Consider the following 24,520-nt stretch of genomic DNA (forward strand, 5'->3'; position numbering starts at 1 on the left):
CACCCAGACATTCTATCCGGGGTCACTGGACAATAATCAGGAGTGGGAACCCTGGCATGTCCTTAGTTCAGGGGCTCGAGGCGTGCTTCACTCTCCCAAACTACAGCTCTGGCGGAGATAAGCTAACCAGCAAAAACCAGGAAGGAAACTTGGGACCTCCCAGGCAAAGGACCTATTTCCCCCCCCTCAACTGTATTATGAAGAACAGACCAGAAGGTTTTTGTTTCATGTTTGTAAATGTGTTTTCTGTGCTAGTGTTCTGTGTGTCCACATTTCTGTGAGGTTGCATCACCATTGTTTGGGGCTTGAGGCAGTAATCACACATAGAAAGTCCCACAATGCCGATTCAGTGCTTAATCACGATTTGCAAACTTGGTTAAAATCTGTTGATTTTCTCACTCCGTGGTTACGGGCAGCTGCTTAGCCAGGCAGGTGAGGTTTTCAGCTACACAAGGGGGCAAGTGCCTTATAAGCAAAGCAGTTGTGTCAGGTAAAAAAAAACAGAAAAATTTAAATCACTGACACTACCCGCAATGCAAAGTTTATAGATGTGACAGACAGTTTCTCACAGGCCCACTCTGATAGAAATCCCAAAGACAATAAATTGAAACGATTTATCAAGTTGATGAAAATCAAAGGTTGAGTTTGTTTCCATCTCAACAAATCTGATCAAAATACTATATAGACATGTGAACGGATCCCAGAAAGCTGATTTGATATGGTTATGTTAATGTTAATATACTACAAGCCAAATGTATGTTGAATGTTTAAATGTCTTAATCCAAATGTACACTCTCGGGAGCCGCAAGCCTACATTTCGTTGTACTGCACTTGTGCACTAACAATAACAATAAAAGTTGATTTGATTTGATTTGAGAGATTGTGATACATTTCCAGTATTTTATGTATTTCAGATTTTCCGCATTTGCAGTTTCTCTTTCCATCTCTGTTATCTGATGGACGGTGAATAATGAAATTCTACTACTTCTAGCAGAACAGTATTGTTGGGGGAAGGGAGATTAAACAGACAAGATTGACATTTCCATTATTATTCATCAATTTATGCCCTGACCTAGCGGGCCTAGTTAGAGTAACAGTGAAGGAGCTGAAAGAACAGTTCTACCAAAGCAGAACATAGTCATAAAGCAGGGAGCCAGGCCTCAGACCACATTCCTAATGAATTTGCAAACTGCTTTTACAATAGAGCAAGAGTAGCATCTGTAGCAATGTGTCTGCATGGAATTGGCTGAACAGCAAATTCCTCTTGGGAATAAAGGATTACAACTAAAATAAACACAAGCTACCTGCCTGTAACCAAATCGCTTAGATAATGATTTTCAGTTGCAGTTTAATCCAAGCATTAGCAAATTTAAGTAAAATAAATCAGGTTTGCATTTACATGCAAAATTCAATGAAATGGAAGTGAATGATTCATAAGGTGCTCAAATCCTCACTAAACTATAAATAAATCCCCATCTTGTAGAACACAATTTTTTTTTTAAATGGCACGGACATCCGATTCGTGGGTCAGATTAGTCACATCAACATCTGAACTCTTCAATATGGTACGTCACCTTGTTTCCTAGTTTGAAGACCTCCTCCAGGTTTGTATTGTTGGTATTTATCATGATGGAATCAGTGTCTCCATAAATAACTTCAAGGTTCATCTAAAGCAAAAGAAAATGCCAATTTAAAAACCAAGGAACTTAATTTTGCACACAAGCACAGGATAGTTCAAATTCTGGGTGCACTATGGAGTCTTGCGAGCCACAAATAAAGATTAAATCAACTGTCTTTCAGATGAGGTGTTAAAATAAGACCCCCGTCTGCCTGTTCAGGTGGACTTAAAAGATCTCATTGCACTATTTGAAGAGTAGGGCCAAATTACATCTCTCAACCAACACCATCAAAAACAGCTTAACTGATCAATCTTCTCGTCGTTGTTTGTGGGACCTTGCTGTGTGCAAATTAGCTGTCGTGTTCGTCTACAAAACAATGACCACGCTCCAAATGTAATTCACTGGCTGTAAATCACTTTGGGATGTCCTACGGTGCTATATAAATCTAAGTCATTTCGTTCTTTTCAATGTTCCCATTAATGCCCATGTATACCAAGCTGCGGATACCAACAGATCTTGGTGTTCTGATTGAAGATTTACCCAACTAGGTAACAGCACATGGAATGGCATTTCCAAACCTCCAGGTGCACAAATATTAAACAGAACAAACCAATGATCAAAAAATAAGTGCAAATAGAACAGAGTTTCCAGGGCTTGATAGGTCAGCTTGCTGGGGCTTGCGAGCTGCAGAGTTTGGATGCCCTTTTGTAGAGCATGTAGATTGTTACAATTATTAAATGAGATTCTTGTTTCTTCAGAAACCAAGCAGAAGTTGAAAGGAAGACTTGCATTTATATAGCGCCTTTCATGACCACCGGACGTCTCAAAGCGCTTTACAGCCAATGAAGTACTTTAGAAGTGGAGTCACTGTTGTAATGTGGGAAACGCAGCAGCCAATTTGCGTACAGCAAGCTCCCACAAACAGCAATGTGATAACGACCAAATCATTATTTGGTCATGTTGGTTGAGGATATTGGCCAGGACACCAGGGATGACTCCCCTACTCTTCTTCGAAATAGTGCCATGGGGTCTTTTACGCCCACCCAAGAGAGCAGATGGGACCTCGGTTTAACGTCTCATCCGAAAGACGGCATCTCCGACGGTGCAGCACTCTCTCAGTGCTGCACTGGAGCGTCAGCCTAGCTTTATGTGCGCAAGTCCCTGGAGTGGGGCTTGAACCCACAACCTTCTGACTCAGAGGCGAGTAATTCATGTAAAGAACAAGGCTTTAGGATATTTTATAATCAGCTGTTGTATATCTCATTTGAAAGGCCAATGAAGGGTGTATATTAGAAACTCATTAAGTAAGATTTTAGCATAATGAATGGTTCAAGTAAGTATTGCAGAAATCACAAAGTGCGTTAAAATGCTGGGTCAGCTTATTGGATAAATGACCGATATAACAGACCGAGAGGTTTCTGTTTAAACTAGGATTCTATTTCGTAAGAGTTTATTTTTCAAATTAGGGAGCTCCCAAATACTCAGTGGGTACAACATGTGGAGCTGGGCAACATTTTGTGAAACTCTGCTGGAGTGACCTATGGGCATTGTATTTAAATGGGACTACAACAGAATGACCATATTCAGGATTAACACATAACTGAAAATTTATATGATGTGCATATTAATCTAATGAGTCCAAAAACTCAAACCAGAGTATAATTATTTCACATTGGTTTTTGAAACATGTTAAATCATGTAACATGGACAGAATTGTTTTATTGTACACTTGGTAATGCTCATGAATCTCAGGAGTTTATCTTATACAACTGACCATCAAAATGTTCAGGTTGTGATTGGTATCGTACTGTCATACCAGGCTTCTACATTACAGACCCCAGTGAGCTACATAAAAGAGCAACACGTTGCCGACCACGAGGATTTGTCACTTATTTCCCCACAGGTCCAACAGCCATCAATCCAGTCTTTCCAACAGGTACCAGACTTGGGACGAGCAAAACTGAGCTTTGGCCCCTCCTACTAACTCACTGCTCGCCTTTATTTCATCACAGCTAAGTCTGTCAGTTGGGACCCTCAGCAGAATTAAATTGTGCAGTTTCTCAGATTGTCCATCAACATTAAGCAAATCCCGTCAGTGAAGATTTAAAGAGTGATGTTGACAGAAGAGTTAATAACTAGGGAAGCAGAGTACATTACAGGAAATGCCAAATATGACAGGTCTGTCACGGTTCTGCCCTTTTATTGCATAAATTTACATCACGTACAAGTGAGTTACAACTGCTACTTTCCCTTTTCTTAACAAGGATCTGCACAAGAGTCCCTACTCCTCCATAGTTTGTTAGAATGTTTTCATTTTAAGACTGGACAAATCCAAACATCTACAGTCCACATCAAGCAAGTTTATTTCAAGAATCTGTTTAATCCAATTGCATGTTCATTTTGACTAAAAAAAAGCCCATGACCTTCAATAACCTATATGCTTATTTGTGAGCTTAGTCATAACAGTTATCATTCCCAAAGAAGCCCACCTGGCAACTTTTCTCTTCCAAGGATTACTCTGCAACAAATTCAATTATCCAGAATACACACACACACACACACACTTATTATGTATTCTTGTTTATGTGTGTGGAATTTTTAATATGATTATGTTGCTTTATATTGTCTTTAATAGAGACTATAACAAGCACTAAAGACATTTTAACAATTCCCATTAAATCATGAGCCACCTTTGCATCTCCACCAAACATGACATCAATATGATGAAACTTCTGTAAAATGGGGATTAAGTATTACATTCACCGGGTTATGTAACCCAAGTACTTCTATTGGAACGGGAGAGCAAATCTGAGGAGGGTTTAATTTTTGGTTACTCAAAATAAACCAAAAATTAAAACCGTTGCAAATCTGCTGCTAATGGCACACAAAGAAAAGTGGTAAACACAGCATTAGCACAAAGCACTCAAAGGAAGCAGCTCCTGAGGGAGAAGTGCTTCTAGTCACAGGTTCACAAATGTGGGGAACAACACAATTTATCACATCCAACATATGAAAAACATTTCTTTAATTAACACAAATCACTTATTCCTGATTAAACTCTTGAATATAAATGAGGTTTGTTGCTATTAGGGAGCAGTTCCTGGAGTCGAAGGCTGCTGATGCCTGCTCTGCTTAGTGCCTTTTTATACAGCAATATGCATGCGGACAAATTACCTTCTGGACCATCTCCTTGGTGTGCATGAGGATCTGAAATAAAAGAATAAGATTGCATGTAAACAACTTCCAAGTATTGGCGAGTCACAATGAGCTACTCATTCCCTCTATACACAAACACCGTACGATACTGCTGGCAGCACCAAGACAGCGCTTCTCTTTCCCAACTCAAGTGGGAAGCAACAAGTCCACATCTGAGCGCATCGGAGTTCGTAGAAGTAAGCTCATTTGTTCCCAGGTTTTGAATTGACAATTAAACGGCATTACTGAAAGCAACATTTCTAAAAATGAAGCCCAGTGAAATGAAATAAATTCAAGCAATTTGTGCATATTCCATAGCAAATGCAGGACTGTAGCAGAAATGCCAAAATGTTACCTTCTGCAATGAAAGGAACCGTTATTAGATTTGGTAAATCATCAGTATTATTGAGTACAACAACAGAGTAACACAACATCCCTTCACTCTGGACAGTGCCACACAGCAACAGCCAATGTCCATGCTCGGACTCTCAAGCCATCAATAACTCTTACTTTCTTTTCAACCAGATTCTCAACTGCAAACTCCACAAAGCAAACCCTTAAATATATAGACTCACAACCAATGGCTCAGTAGGCAAGTGACTTGGTACTGAGTAATACAGAGCAGAAAGGTCCAAGATTTAATCCGCAGTCTGTACTGAGATAATTGATATCGGTCAGGGTAGCAAGAATGGCCCTAAAATTGACATCAACAGACTGGGTTGGGGGTGGGGGGTGGGGGCGGGAGAAAGGAAAAGGGGGAAAAACCACAGCTTCAGCTCCAGAGCAGCACTCAAAAGTGCACATGTAGACTTTAGACAGGCTGGGAATCAGGCTCAGTGATGTTCCCCAATGTAACATAGCTTGTTGACACTCACTGTAGAGGATCACATAAAAAATTGGCCACTTGGGCATTTCTAGTGCCTTTGTTACCCTAAGTCCAAGGAACAGAGCAAAGGCAAGAAAATGGACAGATGGCCCAGGGTGGGGGTAAGGGTGGAGAGGACAAGGAGAGGGATAGATAAGAAATTTAAAACACCTTTGTCTTCCAAGGTTAATAATATCTGACGGCTTTTTTAGCCCAAGTTTGCAATCACCTGATCAAAGATTCTAGACTTGCCTCATCTTTTCTCCTACTCTTTTAGATGGTGGTGTCCTGCACGATGGGCCTCGACTCATCTAAATTATCAATTAAAACAAATCTCATTCTTATAGGCAAGAAAATCTTATTTTAACAGAAACCCATGAGTGGAGTAACGTATATGGCCACGATCGGTACTGACAATGTTGTGGGAGCAGAGTGCCTACCCCAACTTCTTGGCCACAGGAGGTGCAATGGCCTGATTCAGGGCAGCTTCAATAGAATCAATTTGTTGGGGGGGGGGGGGGGTGGAGGAAGAGGAGAAACATGGCAGAAGCTCTTATCATAAGGAATGAGTGACTTTCAAGAAATAAAATGCAAAAAAGTCAGAGATTTTAAAGTGATGCTAATTGCTTGCACGTGGTTTTTTTTTTGAAAAGGCAGTGGTTACGTATTAGATCCTGCTTCAAGTCACAATGTTGCAGCAATAATGGAAATTATTTGTGTCTCCAAAATGCATTTCTGTTGACTTGTTCTTCGCATACAGGTTTAACGCAGAACTACCCATTGTAGTCCACTCAATGACCATGTGTATAGTAACATGCACATTTTTCAGCCATGGAATGGCAGTGATGAGGAATAGGCAAGTAAATGAGTACAGCAAGAGGAAAAGGAATGAAGGTGAGGATTTATGTTGAGTCTGTCTGAATAATCAAGCCATTTCTACAGACTGCCATAAAAGCCAAGCAATGATGTGCTGAAAGTGCATTGGCTCAGACAAGCTTCTGGTCCAATGAATGATGCAGACACCAAAAAAATAAAAATCTATTCACAGACAATCCAAGTACAACTCTGCAGCATCAATTGCCTTTTATTTAAAAGAAGAGAAACTGAGCCACACAATGAATGGGTCTTTAAATACTCCCCAAAGACTTGGGCATATAGAGAAAGACCACTGACAAGCAATGTTCAGAAAATGACGGGCAACCCATTAATATAGCACCTAGTGACAGACAAATCACTTTAAAGTGTCAAAAGCGAACAAATAGAATGGAGGTTCTAATTTAATTCTCATTAATTGCAGAGCCCATGGTGCTTAAATTAAACAACAACACCTGCACATTTCTTCACCAACCTTTTAACTTATGAACATTTTAACACGGCTATTTCACAACTCTACTCAGCTTAAACACCCTCTCTTCCCCCCACCAGCCAAAGAAAATTTTGTTAAAGGAATAAAAAAAGGTCCCAGATTGTGTGAAGAACTACTGCATTTGAAACAATCTTTCACTTTAATGTCAAACACATCAGGGAAGAGTTTAATCGGCAAATCTATGCAGTAATTCAACACTTATTACAAAATGCCAAAGTCATTTCCCTTCAGACTAATTGGCTGAGATGTAAGCATTATTGGACTACAACTGCTTAAAAGCAATAATGAACTCCTCAATCCAAGTGTCGTCTGATTAGAAAAGCCATAAATTAAGAGTCTTTTCTAAATAGATAATGCAGCTCAAGTGGAACTTGGGGGATTCCCATCAATATGATATTTTTCCATTTCAAGTTTAAAACGGGCGTTTTATTTAATGGCATCTACTTTGTTAGCTATGCTTTTATTTTATTCTGAGCTTTGAAGAAACCTTCTACGCACATTGGAAATAATTCACCCTCACTGGTTGCAATTATAACATTTAAACTGATGTGGATAAAAGCCCAAAAACCAATAAAGCACAACATACCGTCTTGCTTGCCTTTCCCAAACCATCTGTTACTTTACATAATACACTGAACACATTCTAATGCAATCTGATGGTTAAACTGTGATGTGGTGTTCATGCAATGAGCAGGCTGCACCATCCAACATAGTACAGGGAACTCTCGTTTAAATGGCACCTAAATATCCGGAATTCTCTATTAACCGGCAAAATTCATATTCCGAAAACACCACCTCAATAACCGGAAATGTTGCCGAGTCTGAGTCTCCCGCGGTGGCCGAGTTAGTCAGTGGGGGTAGTTCTCCAAACTGCCGCTACTTGGCTTCTTGGCGCTGTCGGAAGTCCAATTACTGTATACTGCACATTTCTTGATTTTTTAATTTTTGTTCGTTAAAAATACCCTCGGTAGATAACCCTCTCCGTCATCCGGAATTTTTAATCAACCGGCACTATCCCGGTCCCGTCGGTGCCGGATACCAAAGAGTTTCCTGTACACAGGTGAGTAAGAGAATATGCCGTTTGTATTCAAAATCAACTGATATTCCAGAAAGATACACATTTTCCTAGTGTACACAGCGTTGTCAAGAATGTGGAAATAAAATGGTTCCTTTATGAAATACTGAAGTACAGCAACAACAGGCCACAGACCTGACCTCAGAACCCACAGGACAAATGACAAAATACCAAAGTTGATTAATAGCAGCAGAACACTATGCTGGAACCATTATCTCATGATGCCGTAAAGAATGGAACCACGTTGAAAGGTTAGTACAACCTTATCTCCACTGACTTTCCCAGGAATGGCAGAAACTGAAAGATATAGTGAGTGGGATAAAAACCTTCACAACGCAATCCTAAGTTTTGAAGTCATCCTTCCTCCCCGAGGAGGTACATGCTACATGGTTCATCTACTGTGCTTATTACAAATAGTTCTACTGCCAAGTATTAACGTTCAAACTCACTAGAACAGGCTTGCAAAGGAAAATTCCTTAACTGCAATATTATCGGGCCTTAAATTCATTCAATTATCGTTGCAGGCTTCATTGGAACTATGTTATGGGTCCTATATACAGTACATGAAAAATAAAAATTGTTTAAATGGCCACTAAAGTGGCAAATTAATCAAATGCTCACCAACTCAGAAGTCTTCTCTCAGATGAGAAACAAAGACTTCAACCTAAGGAGTTAACTATTAATACAAAGTAATAGATAGTTTATTGCTGCAGTTACCATCCTCTGCCAGTCCACATCAAAATACATTCCCCCCCCTCCCCCATCCAATATTAGTTTTTTCCCTCTTATCTCCCTCCCCCTCTATCTGCTCCCCCCATGAAAAACTACCACCACCATTTGTGTCTGTATAGCACCTTTAACGTGGTCCCATCTAACATAGGAGAAACTGTAGTGGAAGTTCTGTGAAATTACTGAAAACTAGGTTGAATAGATAAGTTTTAAAAGACAGGGAACGGAGGGAGGGATTTCCAGAGTCAGAGGATTGAAGGGCACAGGTTGGAAAATAAGACGAGAGGACCACTCGGCTCCAGGCATCATTACAGCCTTGGTCCAAACATGGACACAACAGCTGAATTCCAGAGGTGAGGGGAGGGGAGATTGACTGCCCTTGACATCAAGGCAACATTCGGGAACGGTAGCACAGTGGTTATATGTTACTGGACTCGTAATTCAGAGGCCTGGACTAATGATCCGGAGACGCAAGTTCAAATCCCACCACGGCAGCTGGGGAATTCAAATTCAGTTAATTAAATAAATCTGGAATAAAGCGCTAGCATCAGTACTGGTGACCATGAAAATATCAGATTGTCGTAAAAACCCATCTGGTTCACTAATGTCCTTTAGGGAAGGAAATCTGCCGTCCTTACCTGGGCTAGCCTATACGTGACTCCAGACCCACACAGCAATCTGGTTGACTCTCAACTGCCCTCTGAAATGGCCTAGCAAGCCACTCAGCTGGAAAAATCCGCTACGAAAAACAATGGGCCGTATTTTGCAACCCCTGAGGTGCGTATGCACCCGTAGGGGCCGCGCAAGTTCCGGGTTTAGGCATGCGAAGCGCATGCGCAAAAACCCGGCACTTGTGATCGGTCAAGAATTCTCTTGACAGATCCTCTGCGGGTGCAGAGTTGCGCTATTTGCACAACTTCCACCCGCTGAATGCCTGTGAAATTTTTACGCCTGGTAATAACATTTTATGACTCATTTATAAAGTAAAAAAACACTCCTCAATAAGGCAAGTTTATTTTTAACCCCGTAAAAACAATTTCTTTTTCAAGAAATTAAATTGTTGTTTAAAATATTTAATTAAAAGGCATTTTAATTAATTTTAAATATGCAATAAAAAAATTTAATGGCCCAGAAATTCGGGTCTCCACGGGTGAGTACGCACGGGGTACTCACCCGTAGGCCGAATGGAAGTGCCGGTTTTCTGCATGCACTGCGCATGCGCGGGAAACCAGCACTTCCGTTCCTCTGAACGAAGAGATTCAGAGGCCGAACGCGCGCGCAGGAGAGGCTGCGCGTGCGCTTTGAACTTAGGTTTTTTTTGCAGGTTTTCCCGGGATCGTAAGCCTGCAGCATTTAAAAATGTAAAAAGCAGGCGTAAGGCCTGCTTTTTACAAGGTTAGTGGTCAATTAATTAAAATTAAAACATTTTTTCCACAGGTTTATTATTTTTAAATACTTTAAAGCAAGGTAAGTTTATTTTTAGCCCCGTTAGAATATAAAATTACTTTTTCAAAAATTAAAATGATTGTTTAAAATAGTTATTTAATGTAATTTATAGTTTATTTAAAAAGTGTGATTTAAAAAAAAATGTATTTGATGGTTTACTGCTATTTTGGGGCCGTAGTATTCATAAGTTTTGACAGGTCTTCCTGTCAATCTTATGAATGGGCTTTTCCCTCCTCCGATTGGCTGCCCATGGCCCACGTGATCCCAGGGGACGCATCGAACTAACTGCGTCCCTGGGACATGCAAGCACAGCGCGCCGGCATCTGGGCCAGGCCCCGGAGCGGAATTCCACGCAGGCCCACAGCTCAACGGCCGGCGCGCAAGGTAAGTGCAGGTCGGGGGCTTGCACCCGCAGGAAGCCCCCGACCCGAATTTCTGGGCCCATGTATTGGTGTATTTAAGTGATCCCCATTCATACTTATTGGAGTTCCGTACGTATGGAACTCTAATAAGTATGAATGGGGATTCTCTTCTTTTTTTGGTTGGGCCAACCCACGTGATGACAGGGGCTCCTACGTACCGCCGGCGCCCCTGGGATCCGGGGACCCCTGCCCTCGTGGACCCGGAGAGGCCCGGGATCACAAGCCTCCGTATCTCCCGGGCCACCAGGTACATTCGGAGAATTTTTGCAGGTGGGCGTTATGCGCCCGCGGGAGGCCTCCAATCGCAAGTGTTGGCCCATTAAGAATAAAACCGGACGGACAACCCTGCATCGATCTCAGCACCGGTTACGGACACGACAATGGCACACCCAGCCCCGTCGACCCTGCAAAGTCCTCCTCATCAACATCTGGGGACTTGTGCCAAAAATGGGAGAGCTGTCCCACAGACTAGTCAAGCAACAGCCTGACAGTCATACTCACAGAATCATACCTTTCAGCCAATGTCCCAAACTCCTCCATCACCATCCCATGGTACATCCTGTCCCACCGGCAGGGCAGACTCACCAGGGGTGGCGGGAAGGGGTGGCCCTGGGAGTTCTAAACATTGACCCTGGACCCCATGAAGTCACATGGCTTCAGGTCAAGCATGGGCAAGGAAACCTACCGCCCTCCCTCAGCTGATGAATCAGTACTCCTCCACGTTGAACACCACTAGGAAGAAGCACTAAGAATAGCAAGGGCACAGAATGGACTCTGCATGGGGGACTTCAATGTCCATCACTAAGAGTGGCACGGTAGCACCACTACTGACCAAGCTGGCCGAGTCCTGAAGGATATAGCTGCCAGGTGGTGAGAGAACCAACGAGGGAAAAACCTACTTGACCTCGTCCTCACCAATCTAATTGTCTCAGATGCATCTGTCCATGACAGCATTGGTAGCAGTGATCACCGCAGTCATTGTGGAGACGAAGTTCCGTCTTCACATTGAAGACACCCTCCATCGTGTTGTGTTGCACTATCACCGTGCTAAATGGGATAGATTCAGAACAGATCAAGCAGCTCAAAACTGGGCACCCATGAGGCGTTGTGGGTCATCAGCAGCAGCAGAAATGTATCCCACCACTATCTGTAACCTCATAGCCTGGCATATCCCTCACTCTGCCATTACCATCAAGCCAGGAGACCAACCTTGGTTCAATAAGGAGTGTAGAAGAGCATGCCAGGAGCAGCACCAGGCATACCTAAAAATACAGAGGGGAAGCTGCAACACAGGACTACATGCATGCTAAGAAACAGAAGCAGCATGCTATAGACAAAGCTAAGCGGTCCCACAATCAGCAGATCAGATCAAAGCTCTGCAGTCCTGCCACATCCAGTCGTGAATGTTGGTGGACCATTAAACAACTAATGGGAGGAGGAGGCTCCATGAATATCCCCATCCTCAGTGATGGTGGAGCCCAGCATGCGAGTGCAAAAGACAAAGCTGAAGCCAGAAGTGCCGAGCAGATGATCCATATTGGCCTTCTTCCGAGGTCCCCACCATCACAGAAGCCATTCTTGAGCCAATTTGATTCACTCCATGTAATATCAAGAAACGGCTGAGCACACTGGATACTGCAAAGGCAGTGGGCCCCCGACAACATCCCGGCTGTCGTGCTTAAGACTTGTGCTCCAGAACTAGCTGCGCCTCTAGCCAAGCTGTTCCGGTACAGCTATAACACTGGCATCTATCCGACAATGTGGAAAGCTGCCCAGATAGGTCCTGTCCACAAAAAGCAGGCTAAATCCAATCAGGCCAATTACCTCCCCATCAGTCTACTCTCAAACATCATCAAAGTGATGGAAGGTGTCGTCGACAGTGCTATCAAGCAGCACTTACCAATAACCTGCTCACTGATGCCCAGTTTGGGTTCCAACACTCGGTTTCAGACCTCATTACAGCCTTGGTCCAGGCATGGACAAAAGAGCTGAAATCCAGAGGCGAGATGAGGTGAGAATGACTGCCCTTGACATCAAGGCAGCATCTGACCGAGTGTGGCACCAAGGAGCCCGAGTAAAACTGAAGTCAATGGGAACCGGGGGGCGGGGGTGGGACGACTCTCCACTGGCTGGAGTCATACCTCGCACAAAGGAAGATGGTTGTGCTGTTTGGAGGTCAATCATCACAGCCCCAGGACATCACTGCAGGAGTTCCTCAGGGCATAGTCCTAGGCCCAACTATCTTCAACTCATCATCAATGACCTTCCCTCCATCATAAGGTCAGAAATGGGGATGTTCGCTGATGACTGCACTGTGTTCAGTGCCATTCGCAACTCCTCAGATAATGAAGCAGTCCACGCCCGCATGCAGCAAGACCTGGACGACGTTCAGGCTTGGGCTGATAAGTGACAGGTAACATTCGCGCCACACAAGTGCCAGGCAGCGACCATCTCCAACAAGCGAGCGTTTAACCACCCCCCTTGACATTCAACAGTATTACCATCGCCAATTCCCCCACCATCAATATCCATGGGGTCATCATTGACCAGAAATGTAACTGGACCAGCCACAAATAGTATGGCAACAACAGGTCAGACTGGGTATTCTGCAGCAAGTGTCTCACCTCCTGACTCCCCAAAGCCTTTCCATCATCTACAAGGCACAAGTCAGGAGTGTGATGGAATACTCTCCACTTGCCTGGATGTGTGCCGCTCCAACAACACTCAAGAAGCTCGATACCATCCAGGACAAAGCAGCTCGCTTAATCGGCACCCCATCCATCACCTTAAACATTCACTCCCTCCACCATCGGCGTACCGTGGCTAGTGTGTACCATCTACAAGATGCACTGCAGCAAATCACCAAGGCTTCTTCAGCAGTACCTCCCAACCCGTGACCTCTACCACCTAGAAGGACATGGGCAGCAGGCGCATGGGAACACCACCACCTCCAAGTCACACACCATACTGACTTGGAAGTATATCGCCATTCCTTCGTCACTGGGTCAAAATCCTGGAACTCCCTACCTAACAGCACTGTGGGAGTACCTTCACCATACTGACTGCAGCGGCTCAAGAAGGCAGCTCACCACCACCTTCTAGGGCAACTAGGGATGGGCAATAAACGCTGGCCTCGTCAGCGACGTCTACATCCCATGAACGAATAAAAAAAAACATTCGACCGAGTGTGGCATCAAGGATCCCGAGTAAAATTGAAGTCAATGAGAATCATGGGGGAAACTCTCCACTTGCTGGAGTCATAACTAGCACAAATGAAGGTGGCTGCGGCTGTTGGAGTCAATCATCTTAGCCCCAGGACATCTCTGCAAAGAGTTACTCAGGGCAGTGTCTCAGGCCCAACTATTGAATTATAGAATGATACAGCACAGAAGGAGGCCATTCAGACCATCATGCCTGTTCTTTGGTAGAGCTATCCAATTAATCCCACTCCCCCTGCTCTTTGCCTAGAGCCCTGTAATTTTTTTTCCCCTTCAAGTATTTATCCAATTCTCTTTTGAATGTTATTATTGAATCTGCTTCCGCCACCCTTTCAGGCAGTGCATTCCAGATCACAACAACTCGCTGTGTAAAAAAATGTCCTCATGGTGCCTCTGGTTCTTTTGCCAATCACCTTAAATCTGTGTCCAATGGTTACTGATCTTTGTGTCACTGGAAACAGTTTCACCTTATTTATTCTATCAAAACCATTCAAGATTTTGAACACCTCTATCAAATCTCCTCTTAATCTTCTCTGCTCTAAGGAAAACAATCCCAGCTTCTCCACATAACTGAAGTTCCTCATCCTTGCTACCATTCTGGTAAATCGCTTCTGCACCCTCTCCAAGGCCTTAACATCCTTCCTAAAGTGTAGTGCCTGGAATTAAACACAATACTCCAGCAGATACCTAGCCAATGTTTTATTAAGGTTTAGCATAACTTCCTTTGCTTTTGTACTCTATTCCTCTATTAATAAAGCCAAGGATCTTGCATGCTTTAACAGCCTTCTCAACTTATCTTCAGTGGCTTCATCAATGACCTTCCCTCCATCATAAGGTCAGACCTCGGGCTGTTCGCTGATGATTGCAGTGTTCAGCTCCTTTCACAATTCCTCAAATAATGAAGCAGTTTGTGCCCGCATGCAGCAGGACCTGGACAACATTCAGGCGCGAGCTGATGAGCAGAAAGTAACGTTCACGCCACGAGTGCCGGCCAATGACCATCTCCAACAAGACAGTCTAACCGCCTCCCCTTGACATTGCCATAATCCCCCACCATCAACATCCTGGGGGGGTCACCAGTGGCCAGAACTCAACTGGACCAGCCATGTAAATGCCATGGCTACTAAAGCAGGTCAGAGGCTGGATATTCTACAGTGAGTGGCTCACCGTCCGACTCCCCAAAGCCTTTCCGCAAGTCACAAGTCAGGAATGTGATGGCATATTCTTCTCCACTTGCCTGAATGGATGCAGCTGCAACAGTCAAGAAGCAGGCCTCTTGATCACCAGCTAATCCACCAGCTTAAACATTCACTCCCTCCATGACTGGCGTATCATGGCTTCAGTGTCTACCATCTACAGGACTCACTGCAGCAAGTTACCATGCATCTTCGGCAGCACCTCCCAAACCAGTGACTCCCACTAGATAGAAAGACAAGGGCAACAGGTTCATAAGATAACCAACACTTACTAATTCCCCTCCAAGTCATACATACCATCCTAAATTGGAAATATAGTGGCCGTTCCTTCATCATCAGTGGGTCAAATTCCTGGAACTCCCAAACAGCAATATGGGAGTACGGTCAGCACATGGACTGCAGCAGTTCAAGAACAAGGCTCACCACCACCATCTCACGGTTACTAGGAATGGGCAATAAATGCTAACCTTGCCAGCGACACCCACATCCCAAGAATGAATTAAAAAAGAAATGGAAATTAAAAAAATTAAAATGGAATTATGAGAGATGGCGAGCAAAAATACTTTCAAGGGTCTTCAAGAAGGCATGGTACCTGGGAGGACCAGCCACATAAATACTGTGGCAACAAGAGTGGGTCGGAGGCTGAGTATCCTGCAGTGAGTGTCTCACCTCCTGACTCCCCAAAGCCTTTCCACCATCTACAAGACACAAGTCAGGAGTGTGATGGAATACTCTCCACTTGCCTGGATGAGTGCAGCTCCAACAACACTCAAGAAGCTCTGTTGTATCCGTGTGTTAATAGAGACACGGAAGGCAGGAGTTGGTTTCACAGGTGTTTACTGAACAAAGTCTGGAGGTGAACTAACAGATACAAGACAATATACAGGCTTATATAGCCCGAGTGGCCATTACCGGCATTACAGTACACAGGGGGCTCTTAAAGGCACATACACCACAATTCCTCCCCTTTTAGACAACCAGTACATAATATTTTAAGTAATCATTAATTAACATGTTACAAGAACAATAATCTACACATTTGCTGCAGCTAATCAATTATAAGTCAGTCTCTCTGGAGGCTTCCTGACTCGGTCCGGATAACGCCTCGGTGGTGTAGTAGTTTCTGGTGGTGTAGTAGGTTCTTTTGGCAAGGCTGATTCGGCTTGAATGCCAGTGTTGGGTTCATCTGGTTCCAGTATCACCGGATCGGAGGTAGATACTATGGGTATCTCTACTTCATCATTAGGCGTATAGAGTTGTGGTGTAGGTTGTCCCTGTATTGATTTCTTTGTGGGTTCAATGACGAGACATTTATGAAAGAGAATGTCTTTTAATCTAAAGCTTGTTCAACTCTTTATACAGCATTACAGGAGACACCATCTTAGTGATCCATCTAAAACGAAAGTAAAACTAAACTGCTTGTCTCTCACATGCCCTCTGCTGGTCAGGCATAAGTAATCAATCAGGCAAATATGCTGGTAAGGCATCATAATCAAACAGGCAAATACCATCACTATTTGCTGATATCATTACATCTCCCTTTCTTAAAACAAAAGTATTTTACTTTTATCTAACAACATGTTTTCTTTGTATTACTCTGCATTTTAACTGTAACACTTAATGAACTTACATTATCATTATCATGATCAAGGTTTTTTAACCTTGTTTTGTGTGTTCACATGAAATATGTAAATACCTAGAACTTGAAGAGAGAATAAGATAACATTACTTCCTTCTATAACAAGAGTCCTTAAATTTGCTCAATGAGTCTCTCAGGAGGCTTCACGTGTCTTGAGGATTTTCTGATTGATTGTCCTTGAATCTGAGTTGTTGTCTCAGATGATGATTTCTCAGCTGTGTGATCAGGTTGTTCAACAGTATCAGTCTTTTGACCTGCTGTGTGATCAGGTTGTTCAACAGTATCAGTCTTTTGACCTGCTGTGGCTGGTCCCATGAGAAGATCCCGACGATTTCTTCTCAGAACAGCACCCTCATCTGTCTGAATGGTGTATGATCTTGGTTGTACTTCACTCAGGACAGTTCCCTTCTGAGTCCATATGTTTGTTTTGTCTTTGAACCTTACTTGGTCACCAGTGTGGAGTTCAGGTAGGTTGTGTGTTCCTCTGTCATAGTAGTACTTTTGCTTTTCTTTCTGTTGTTCTTTGAACTTCCTCACTTTCTCCCCCTCTTTTGTTTTCAGGAGGTTCTCTGGGATGGGTAGGTTTGACCTTAGCAGACGTCCCATAAGGAGTTGGGCTGGTGACATACCACACTCGAGCGGCATTGTGCGGTATACAAGCATGCTCTGGTAGAAGTCAGTTCCACTGTCTTTTGCCTTGTACATCAGTCTTTTCACTGTCTGGACCGATTTTTCCACTAGTCCATTGGACTGTGGAAAGTGAGGACTTGACGTTGTGTGGACAAAGTCCCACTCTTTGGCAAAGTGTCGGAAACTTGCATTGTAAAACTGGGGTCCGTTGTCTGTGAAGACCTCGCTTGCCACGCCATGTCTGGAGAATATGGCTTTCATACATGTTATCACAGCATCTGCAGTGGTGGTGTACAGTGTACAAACGTCTGGATACAGGGAGTAATAGTCTGTGACTACAAGATAGTCCTTCCCTTGACATACGAATAGGTCAGCGCCTACCTTCTGGTAAGGTCTGTCTGGTGCTGGGTGTGGCTTTAGTGGTTCTACCGGATTGCTTGCTCGATATTTCAGGCATATTGTGCAGTTTGACACCTCATTTGTCACATCTTGGTTGATTCGTGGCCAGTACATCACCTCTCGTGCTCTTTTCGATTCCCAGATGTCCTCCATGGATCCTTTTTAGCATCGCTTTTCTCAGACTCTTTGGGATAACTATTTTACTTCCTTTGTAGATGATGTCTTCGACCACTGATAGCAGAGTACTGGAACTGCAGGGCGGAACTATGTCAGGTGAGCAGTCTTGCTTCATGTTGGGCCATCCATCCAAGATGCTTTTCCTCAGTCGTCTCATTGTTTCATCTTTGTTTGTCTCAGTCTTTATGAGCTCCATCTTTGCATCTGCTATGGGCAGTGCACTTGTGATCATGTCCACGTAGGCGTTCACTTTTTCATCCATTTTGGTGTTTGCGGGCTCACTTGGGTCAACAGCTCTGGACAACGTGTCTGCTGTATACATCAGCTTACCCGGTGTGTACGCAACATTCAGTGTATAGCGTTGCAGCCTGATCATCATTCTTTGTATTCTAAGCGGACAGCTATTTAGTGGCTTTTGGAACAATGCAATCAAGGGCTTATGGTCAGTCTCTACACTGATTGCTTGTCCTGACACAAACTGGTGAAATCTTTCACAGGCGTATGTGATGCTGAGCAGCTCCTTTTCTATTTGAGCATATCACGTCTCCGCGTCTGTCATTGAGCGCGATGCATATGCAATAGGTTGCCAGTAGTCATATTTTTGCAGAAGAACGGCACCAAGCCCACTCTGTGATGCATCTGATGATATCTTGATGGGTCTCGCTGGGTCATAAAACCTCAGAACTGGTTCCTCTGTGAGCAGTTTCTTTAGATTGCTCCATGACTTCTCATGCTCATGATTCCATTCCCATTCTATGTTCTTTTCAGTTAGTCGTCTCAGTGGCGCCATCTTTTCTGAGAGGTTGGGTATGAATTTACCCATGTAGTTGATCATTCCATTAAACCTCTGCACGTCCTTTTTGCATTGTGGCTTTGGCATATTCTCAATGGCGGACACCTTTCTGGGATCTGGTCTGATGCCCTCACTGTTAAGGATATCTCCCACGAATGTCAGTTCTGTCACCCCGAGCTGGCATTTCTCTCTATTCAGCTTCAGGTTTGTTTTCCTTGTTGCTTCCAGCACTTTTTTCAGTCTCTCGTCATGCTCAGTTCTCGTGGTTCCCCATACTATGATGTCATCCATTGATGTATCAACTCCCTCCAGGTGCTCATAGATCATATGGATAGTTTTGTGATACACTTCAGGAGCTGAGGCAATGCCAAATGGTAACCTTAGGAATCTGTATCTGCCAAATGGACTGTTGAACGTGCACAGTCTTGAACTTGCCTCGTCCAATTTCATCTGCCAAAATCCTGATGATGCATCTAACTTGCTGAAATACTTTGCATTTGCAAACTGTGCCATGATTTCCTCACGTGTAGGAAGCTTGAAGTGCTCTCTCTTTATTGCTCTGTTTAGATCTCTTGGATCCAGGCAAATTCTGAGCTTTCCATTCTTTTTGTCCACAACGACGAGGGAACTCACCCACTCAGTTGGCTCATCCATCTTCTGAATCACGTTCAGGCTTTCCATCCTGTCCAACTCTGCCTTCAGTTGCTTTTGAAGAGCAAACGGAACTTTTCTGCATGGATGTATGGCCGTTGGCATGCTTTTATCTACTCTGATCGTGTGTTTTCCTGGAAGGCAGCCTAGACCCTTAAATAGGTCGTTGTACTCTTTCATGAGTTCATCATAGACTGTCTCTCCTTCGCTTTCCACAACGAGGACTCTCTTTACCAGGTTCCGTCTCTCACAGGCTATTAAACCTAGTATGGCCTGCACATCCTTTGGCACCACGATTAATGCTAGCGTGTGCTCTCTGTCCTTGTGTGTTACTTTGACAATGCATCTTCCTTTCACTGGTATATCAGTACCTGAGTATCCTGTCACTTTCACTTTTATTCCATGTATCTTTGGTCTGGGTCTAATTTTCTTAAAATCAGTCTCTGATATCACATTAACTTGTGCTCCAGTATCCAATTTAAATGGAATGTGTGTGTCATTCACTTTTAGTGTCAACATCCAGTCACTTTTTTCTTTTCAGACACAACATCTACATAGAACTCCTCTATCTCGCTTTCATCTACTGTATGGACCTTGCTTTGTTGCGCTTGGTTCTTACAGCAACGGGCATAATGGTTGTTTTTGTTGCAACTATTGCATGTTTTACCATATGCTGGACACGTTTTTGGTGGATGCTGTGTACCGCATCGACTACATGACTTTCGATTGGCCCTTTCATTTTTGTTTGCTGGCAACGCCTCTTTTTTCACATTGGCGCTCTTTCTGTTAAACGGTTTCTGTCCGTTCTTACTCACTGCATCCACGTTGCAGCTACTGTCACTGAACAGCTCCTTTGCCTGCGACTTCACAGTCTCTGTGGCCCTACACAGTGCTATGGCTTTTCCCAGGTCTAGATCTTGCTCTCTTAGCAGTCTTTCCCTTAGACCATTATCTGGAATACCACACACCAGTCTGTCTTTTATCAGCGAGTCTGTCAGTCCCCCAAATTCACATGTTTTGCTTCGGTTTCTCAGTTCAGTCACATACTAATCAATAGTCTCTCCCGTTTTCTGTACACGTGAAAAATCTGTGCCTCTCAAACGTCACATTACGTTTAGGTATGCAGTAGGCCTCAAACTGTTCCATTATTTTATCCAACTTCATTTTGTCTCCATCAGCAGCGAATGTGAAGTTATTATACACCTCCAGCGCTTCATCACCCACGACATGTAAGAACACTGACGCTTTCATTTTATCACTTTTCTCGTCAGCTCCGATTGCCGCTAAATACAACTCCAAACGTTGTTTGAACCTCCTCCAATTTTCAGCCACATTACCTGTCAACTGAAGTTTCGCCGGTGGGTGTAATCCTACCATTTTTTCACTTCGTTAGCTATTCTCCAATGGTAAGTAACGATGTTCTCTTTTGGCTTGCTAATATGTGGAGAGCTGATTTCACTTCAGATTTTTCCTCTTCATCTCTTTCAATCACTTCTGACACCATGTATTGATTTCTTTGTGGGTTCAATGACGAGACATTTATGAAAGAGAATGTCTTTTAATCTAAAGCTTGTTCAACTCTTTATACAGCATTACAGGAGACACCATCTTAGTGATCCATCTAAAACGAAAGTAAAACTAAACTGCTCGTCTCTCACATGCCCTCTGCTGGTCAGGCATAAGTAATCAATCAGGCAAATATGCTGGTAAGGCATCATAATCAAACAGGCAAATACCATCACTATTTGCTGATATCATTACAGTCTCTTTTCGGATGACTATGATCTGGTCAGCATGGCGCCTTATTATGCTTTCTCCAATGTCCACGGTATACATCAGCAGTCCCAGTCGTGTGCAAATAGTTCCAGGCTGCCATTTCGCGGTACGGTAGTCCCGGGCCAAAACTTGTTGACCTATCTGGAAGATTCTAGTTGGCCTTTCATTCATGCCTTGAAATTGCCGGTTCTCCACGTCCCTTCTGATGTTTGGCTTGATCAAATCCAGCCGGCATCTTAGGCTTCTATTGAAGAACATCATGGCGGGAGTTTGGTTTGTAACCACGTGTTGCATTCCTGTATGCAAACAAGAAGTTATCTACCTTATGCTGAAGTTTTGTGTCTTCATTACCCATGGCCATTATGGCCTTCTTGAAGGTCTGGACAAACCTTTCAGCCAATCCATTGGTGGCGGGGTGGTATGGGGTGGACGTGTAGTGCTTAACCCCATTGTTTTTTTAAGAACTTCCTGAATTCTTCGGACACAAATTGCGGTCCATTATCAGAACAGATCTGTTCAGGCAGCCCATTCCTGGCAAATATGGTCCTTAATACTGTGATGGTTTTTTCCGTGGTGGTGGAGGACATCTTTATTACCTCCGGCCACTTGGAGTGTGCATCAACCGCGATTAAGAACATGGAGTCCATAAATGGACCAGCAAAGTCGATGTGTACCCTTTGCCATGGAGATGAGGGCCACTCCCATGGATGTAGAGGGGCTTGTGGTGGGGCGTTTTGGACCTTCTGGCATCCTAGGCAGCTCTTGGTCATTTTTTCGATGTCTCCATCGATACCTGGCCACCACACAAACGCTCTGGCTAGGTTCTTCATTTTCACTCCACCCAGATGCCCCTCGTGAAGCTCCTTTAGCACTTTATCCTGGAGTTTGGGTGGAATCACCACTCTGGATCCACACATCAAGGTTCCTCGGCACACTGACAGCTGTTCTCTTCTTTGCGAGAATGCTGGCAACAGTGGTTCGCCATGTGCTGGCCATCCCTTCACCGTTAAATCGTAGACTCGTGAGAGAGTCGGGTCATTTCTCGTTTCCTTTTCAATGGCAAAATTTGTTACTGGTAGACATTCCACTATGGTTGAGTGGAACATCTCCACTGCGTCTACTGTAGGTGCCTCTTCTACCGTTGGCAACGGTAGGCGCGATAAGCCGTCAGCATTCCCATGCTGTTTTGATCCTTTGTATTCTATGTCATATTGGTGTGCCCCTAGGAAAAGGGACCACCTCTGTAGCCTTTGCGCTGTCATAATGGGAACACCCTTTTTAGGGTTGAATATGGAGACGAGGGGTTGATGGTCAGTCAACAAGGTAAATTTTTGTCCGTGTAGGTAATGGTTGAATTTCTTCACTCCCCATACCAGGCTGAGTGCTTCCCTGTCGATCTGGGCATAGTTACGCTCAGCTGAGTTCAATGAGCGTGATGCAAAAACTATCGGCCGCTCCGAGCCATCAGGGAATCTATGCGATAATACCGCTCCTACGCCGTAAGGGGATGCATCGCACACCAGTCTGATTGGCAGTGATGGGTTGTAATGAGCCAAAACTTCCTTGGATGTGATCAAGCCTTTGCATTTATGGAAGGCACGTTTACAGTCTTCGCTCCATTTCCAAATTACTCCCGTTTGTAGCAGTTCGTTAAGAGGGTGCAGAAGAGTTGACAAGTTCGGTAAAAATTTATGATAGTAATTTATCAATCCCAGGAACGACCTTAATTGTGAGACATTTTCAGGTGCTGGGGCTTTTATGACTGCTTCAATTTTTTCAGGTGACTTATGCAACCCTTCCTCGTTAATTATGTGGCCACAATATGATATTTGTTTCTGGAAAAATTCGCACTTGGGGCGATTTGCTCGTAGGCCCCGTTCTTTCAGCCTAGTGAGCACCTGCTCCAAATTGGCATGGTGCTCGTTGTCGTTTTCTCCTGTTACAAGGATGTCGTCTAGGTAGCATTGAGTCCCCGGAATCCCTTGGAGGACTTGTTCCATAGCTCTTTGCCAGATAGCTGGAGCTGATGCTACTCCGAAAACCAGTCGATTGTACTGGTGCAGGCCTTTGTGTGTATTTATCGTGAGATACTTTTTAGAGGCCTCTTCAACCTCCATCTGTAGATATGCCTGTGCCAAGTCAATTTTGGTGAAACGTTTCCCTTCGGATAGTGAGGCGAAAATATCTTCTATCCTCGGAAGAGGATACTGTACCGTGTGAAGGACCAGGTTTACAGTCACCTTGAAGTCCCCACAGATGCGAATTTTTCTGTTCTTCAGATTTATCATTATTCAACGTTTTCTTCATGACCGGGACGATGGGTGTTGCCCACTCGCTCCAATCTATCTTGGATAATACGCCTGCCTTTTCCAAATTCTCCAGCCCTGCCTCGACTGCTGGACGAATTGCGTATGGCACCGGCCTTGCCTTAAAAAACTTGGGAATTGCCGCATTTTCCACTTTTATTGAGGCGGTGATGCCTTTCAAGGTTCCTAGTTCCTGTTGAAACACTTCCTTGGCGTTGGCCAAGATGTCTTTTAATCGTTCAGGTATGACGTCATCATCATTTTTTTTCTTACTGGTCACCGTCAATGCCTGAATGGAGTGCCAGTCTAAACGTATCTTCCTGATCCATTCACGTCCCAACAGCGGTGGACCACCATCTTGCAGAACGTATAAATACAACTTCTGTATTTCCTTGCCGTTGTATACAACAGGCACCCTTATTTTCCCTTTGGGGTATACTTTCTGCCCCGTATATGTTTTCAAGATAATGGATGTGTCTTTCAAAGGTATATGCGGAAATAGCCCCTCGTAATCCCGTCGACTTATGACGGTCAGAGCTGATCCTGTATCTAGCTCCATTTTAACTGGGGACCCCGCTATCGTGAGGGTAACCCAAATGGTCTGGTAATCTTCTTTGGCAATTACATTATGTAATTTGAGACAGCTTAGTCTCTTGTTTCCGGAGTCGCTATCGCTCTTCTGGTCTTCGGAGCTACTGTCCGTCATCATTTGTACCTTTCTGTACTTTTCCTTATCGATTTTTTTCCTGTCCGTGGATTTTTTGTGTCCAGATCGGCATACACGTGCAATGTGTCCAATCTTTCCGCATTGCCTGCATGCTTTGTCCTTGAACCAGCAGTCCCTCTGGTCATGGGTGGATCTGCCGCAGCGATAACATCTCTCAAAACCCTGTGTCATTTCATGGGTGCCGAAGTCCTGTGTCTTTTGCTGTATCTCTGCAGCTCCTCTTGCGGCTGCTTCGTATGATACAGCCATACTGAAAGCCTTGTCCAGTGTCAAATCTTTCTCAGAAAGTAG

General features: G+C 43.9%; 1 protein-coding gene across 2 annotated transcripts in view; it reads right to left on the reverse strand.

The window, feature by feature from the left end:
* Positions 1-24,520, reverse strand: part of pola1 (polymerase (DNA directed), alpha 1) — a 316,470-nt gene that overhangs the window by 156,655 nt on the left and 135,295 nt on the right. For both annotated transcript variants that reach the window (XM_086006560.1, XM_086006561.1), the window contains exons 27-28: positions 4,794-4,826; positions 1,575-1,667 (exon numbers count right to left, since the gene is read on the reverse strand). In XM_086006560.1, coding sequence (XP_085862686.1) covers positions 1,575-1,667; positions 4,794-4,826 — 126 coding nt within the window. The remainder of the gene's footprint in view (positions 1-1,574; positions 1,668-4,793; positions 4,827-24,520) is intronic.

This window comes from Somniosus microcephalus, chromosome 14 (genome assembly GCF_052327205.1).
Source record: "Somniosus microcephalus isolate GS21.2 chromosome 14, FLI_Smic_1.0, whole genome shotgun sequence".
NCBI classification, from domain to species: Eukaryota; Metazoa; Chordata; class Chondrichthyes; order Squaliformes; family Somniosidae; genus Somniosus; species Somniosus microcephalus.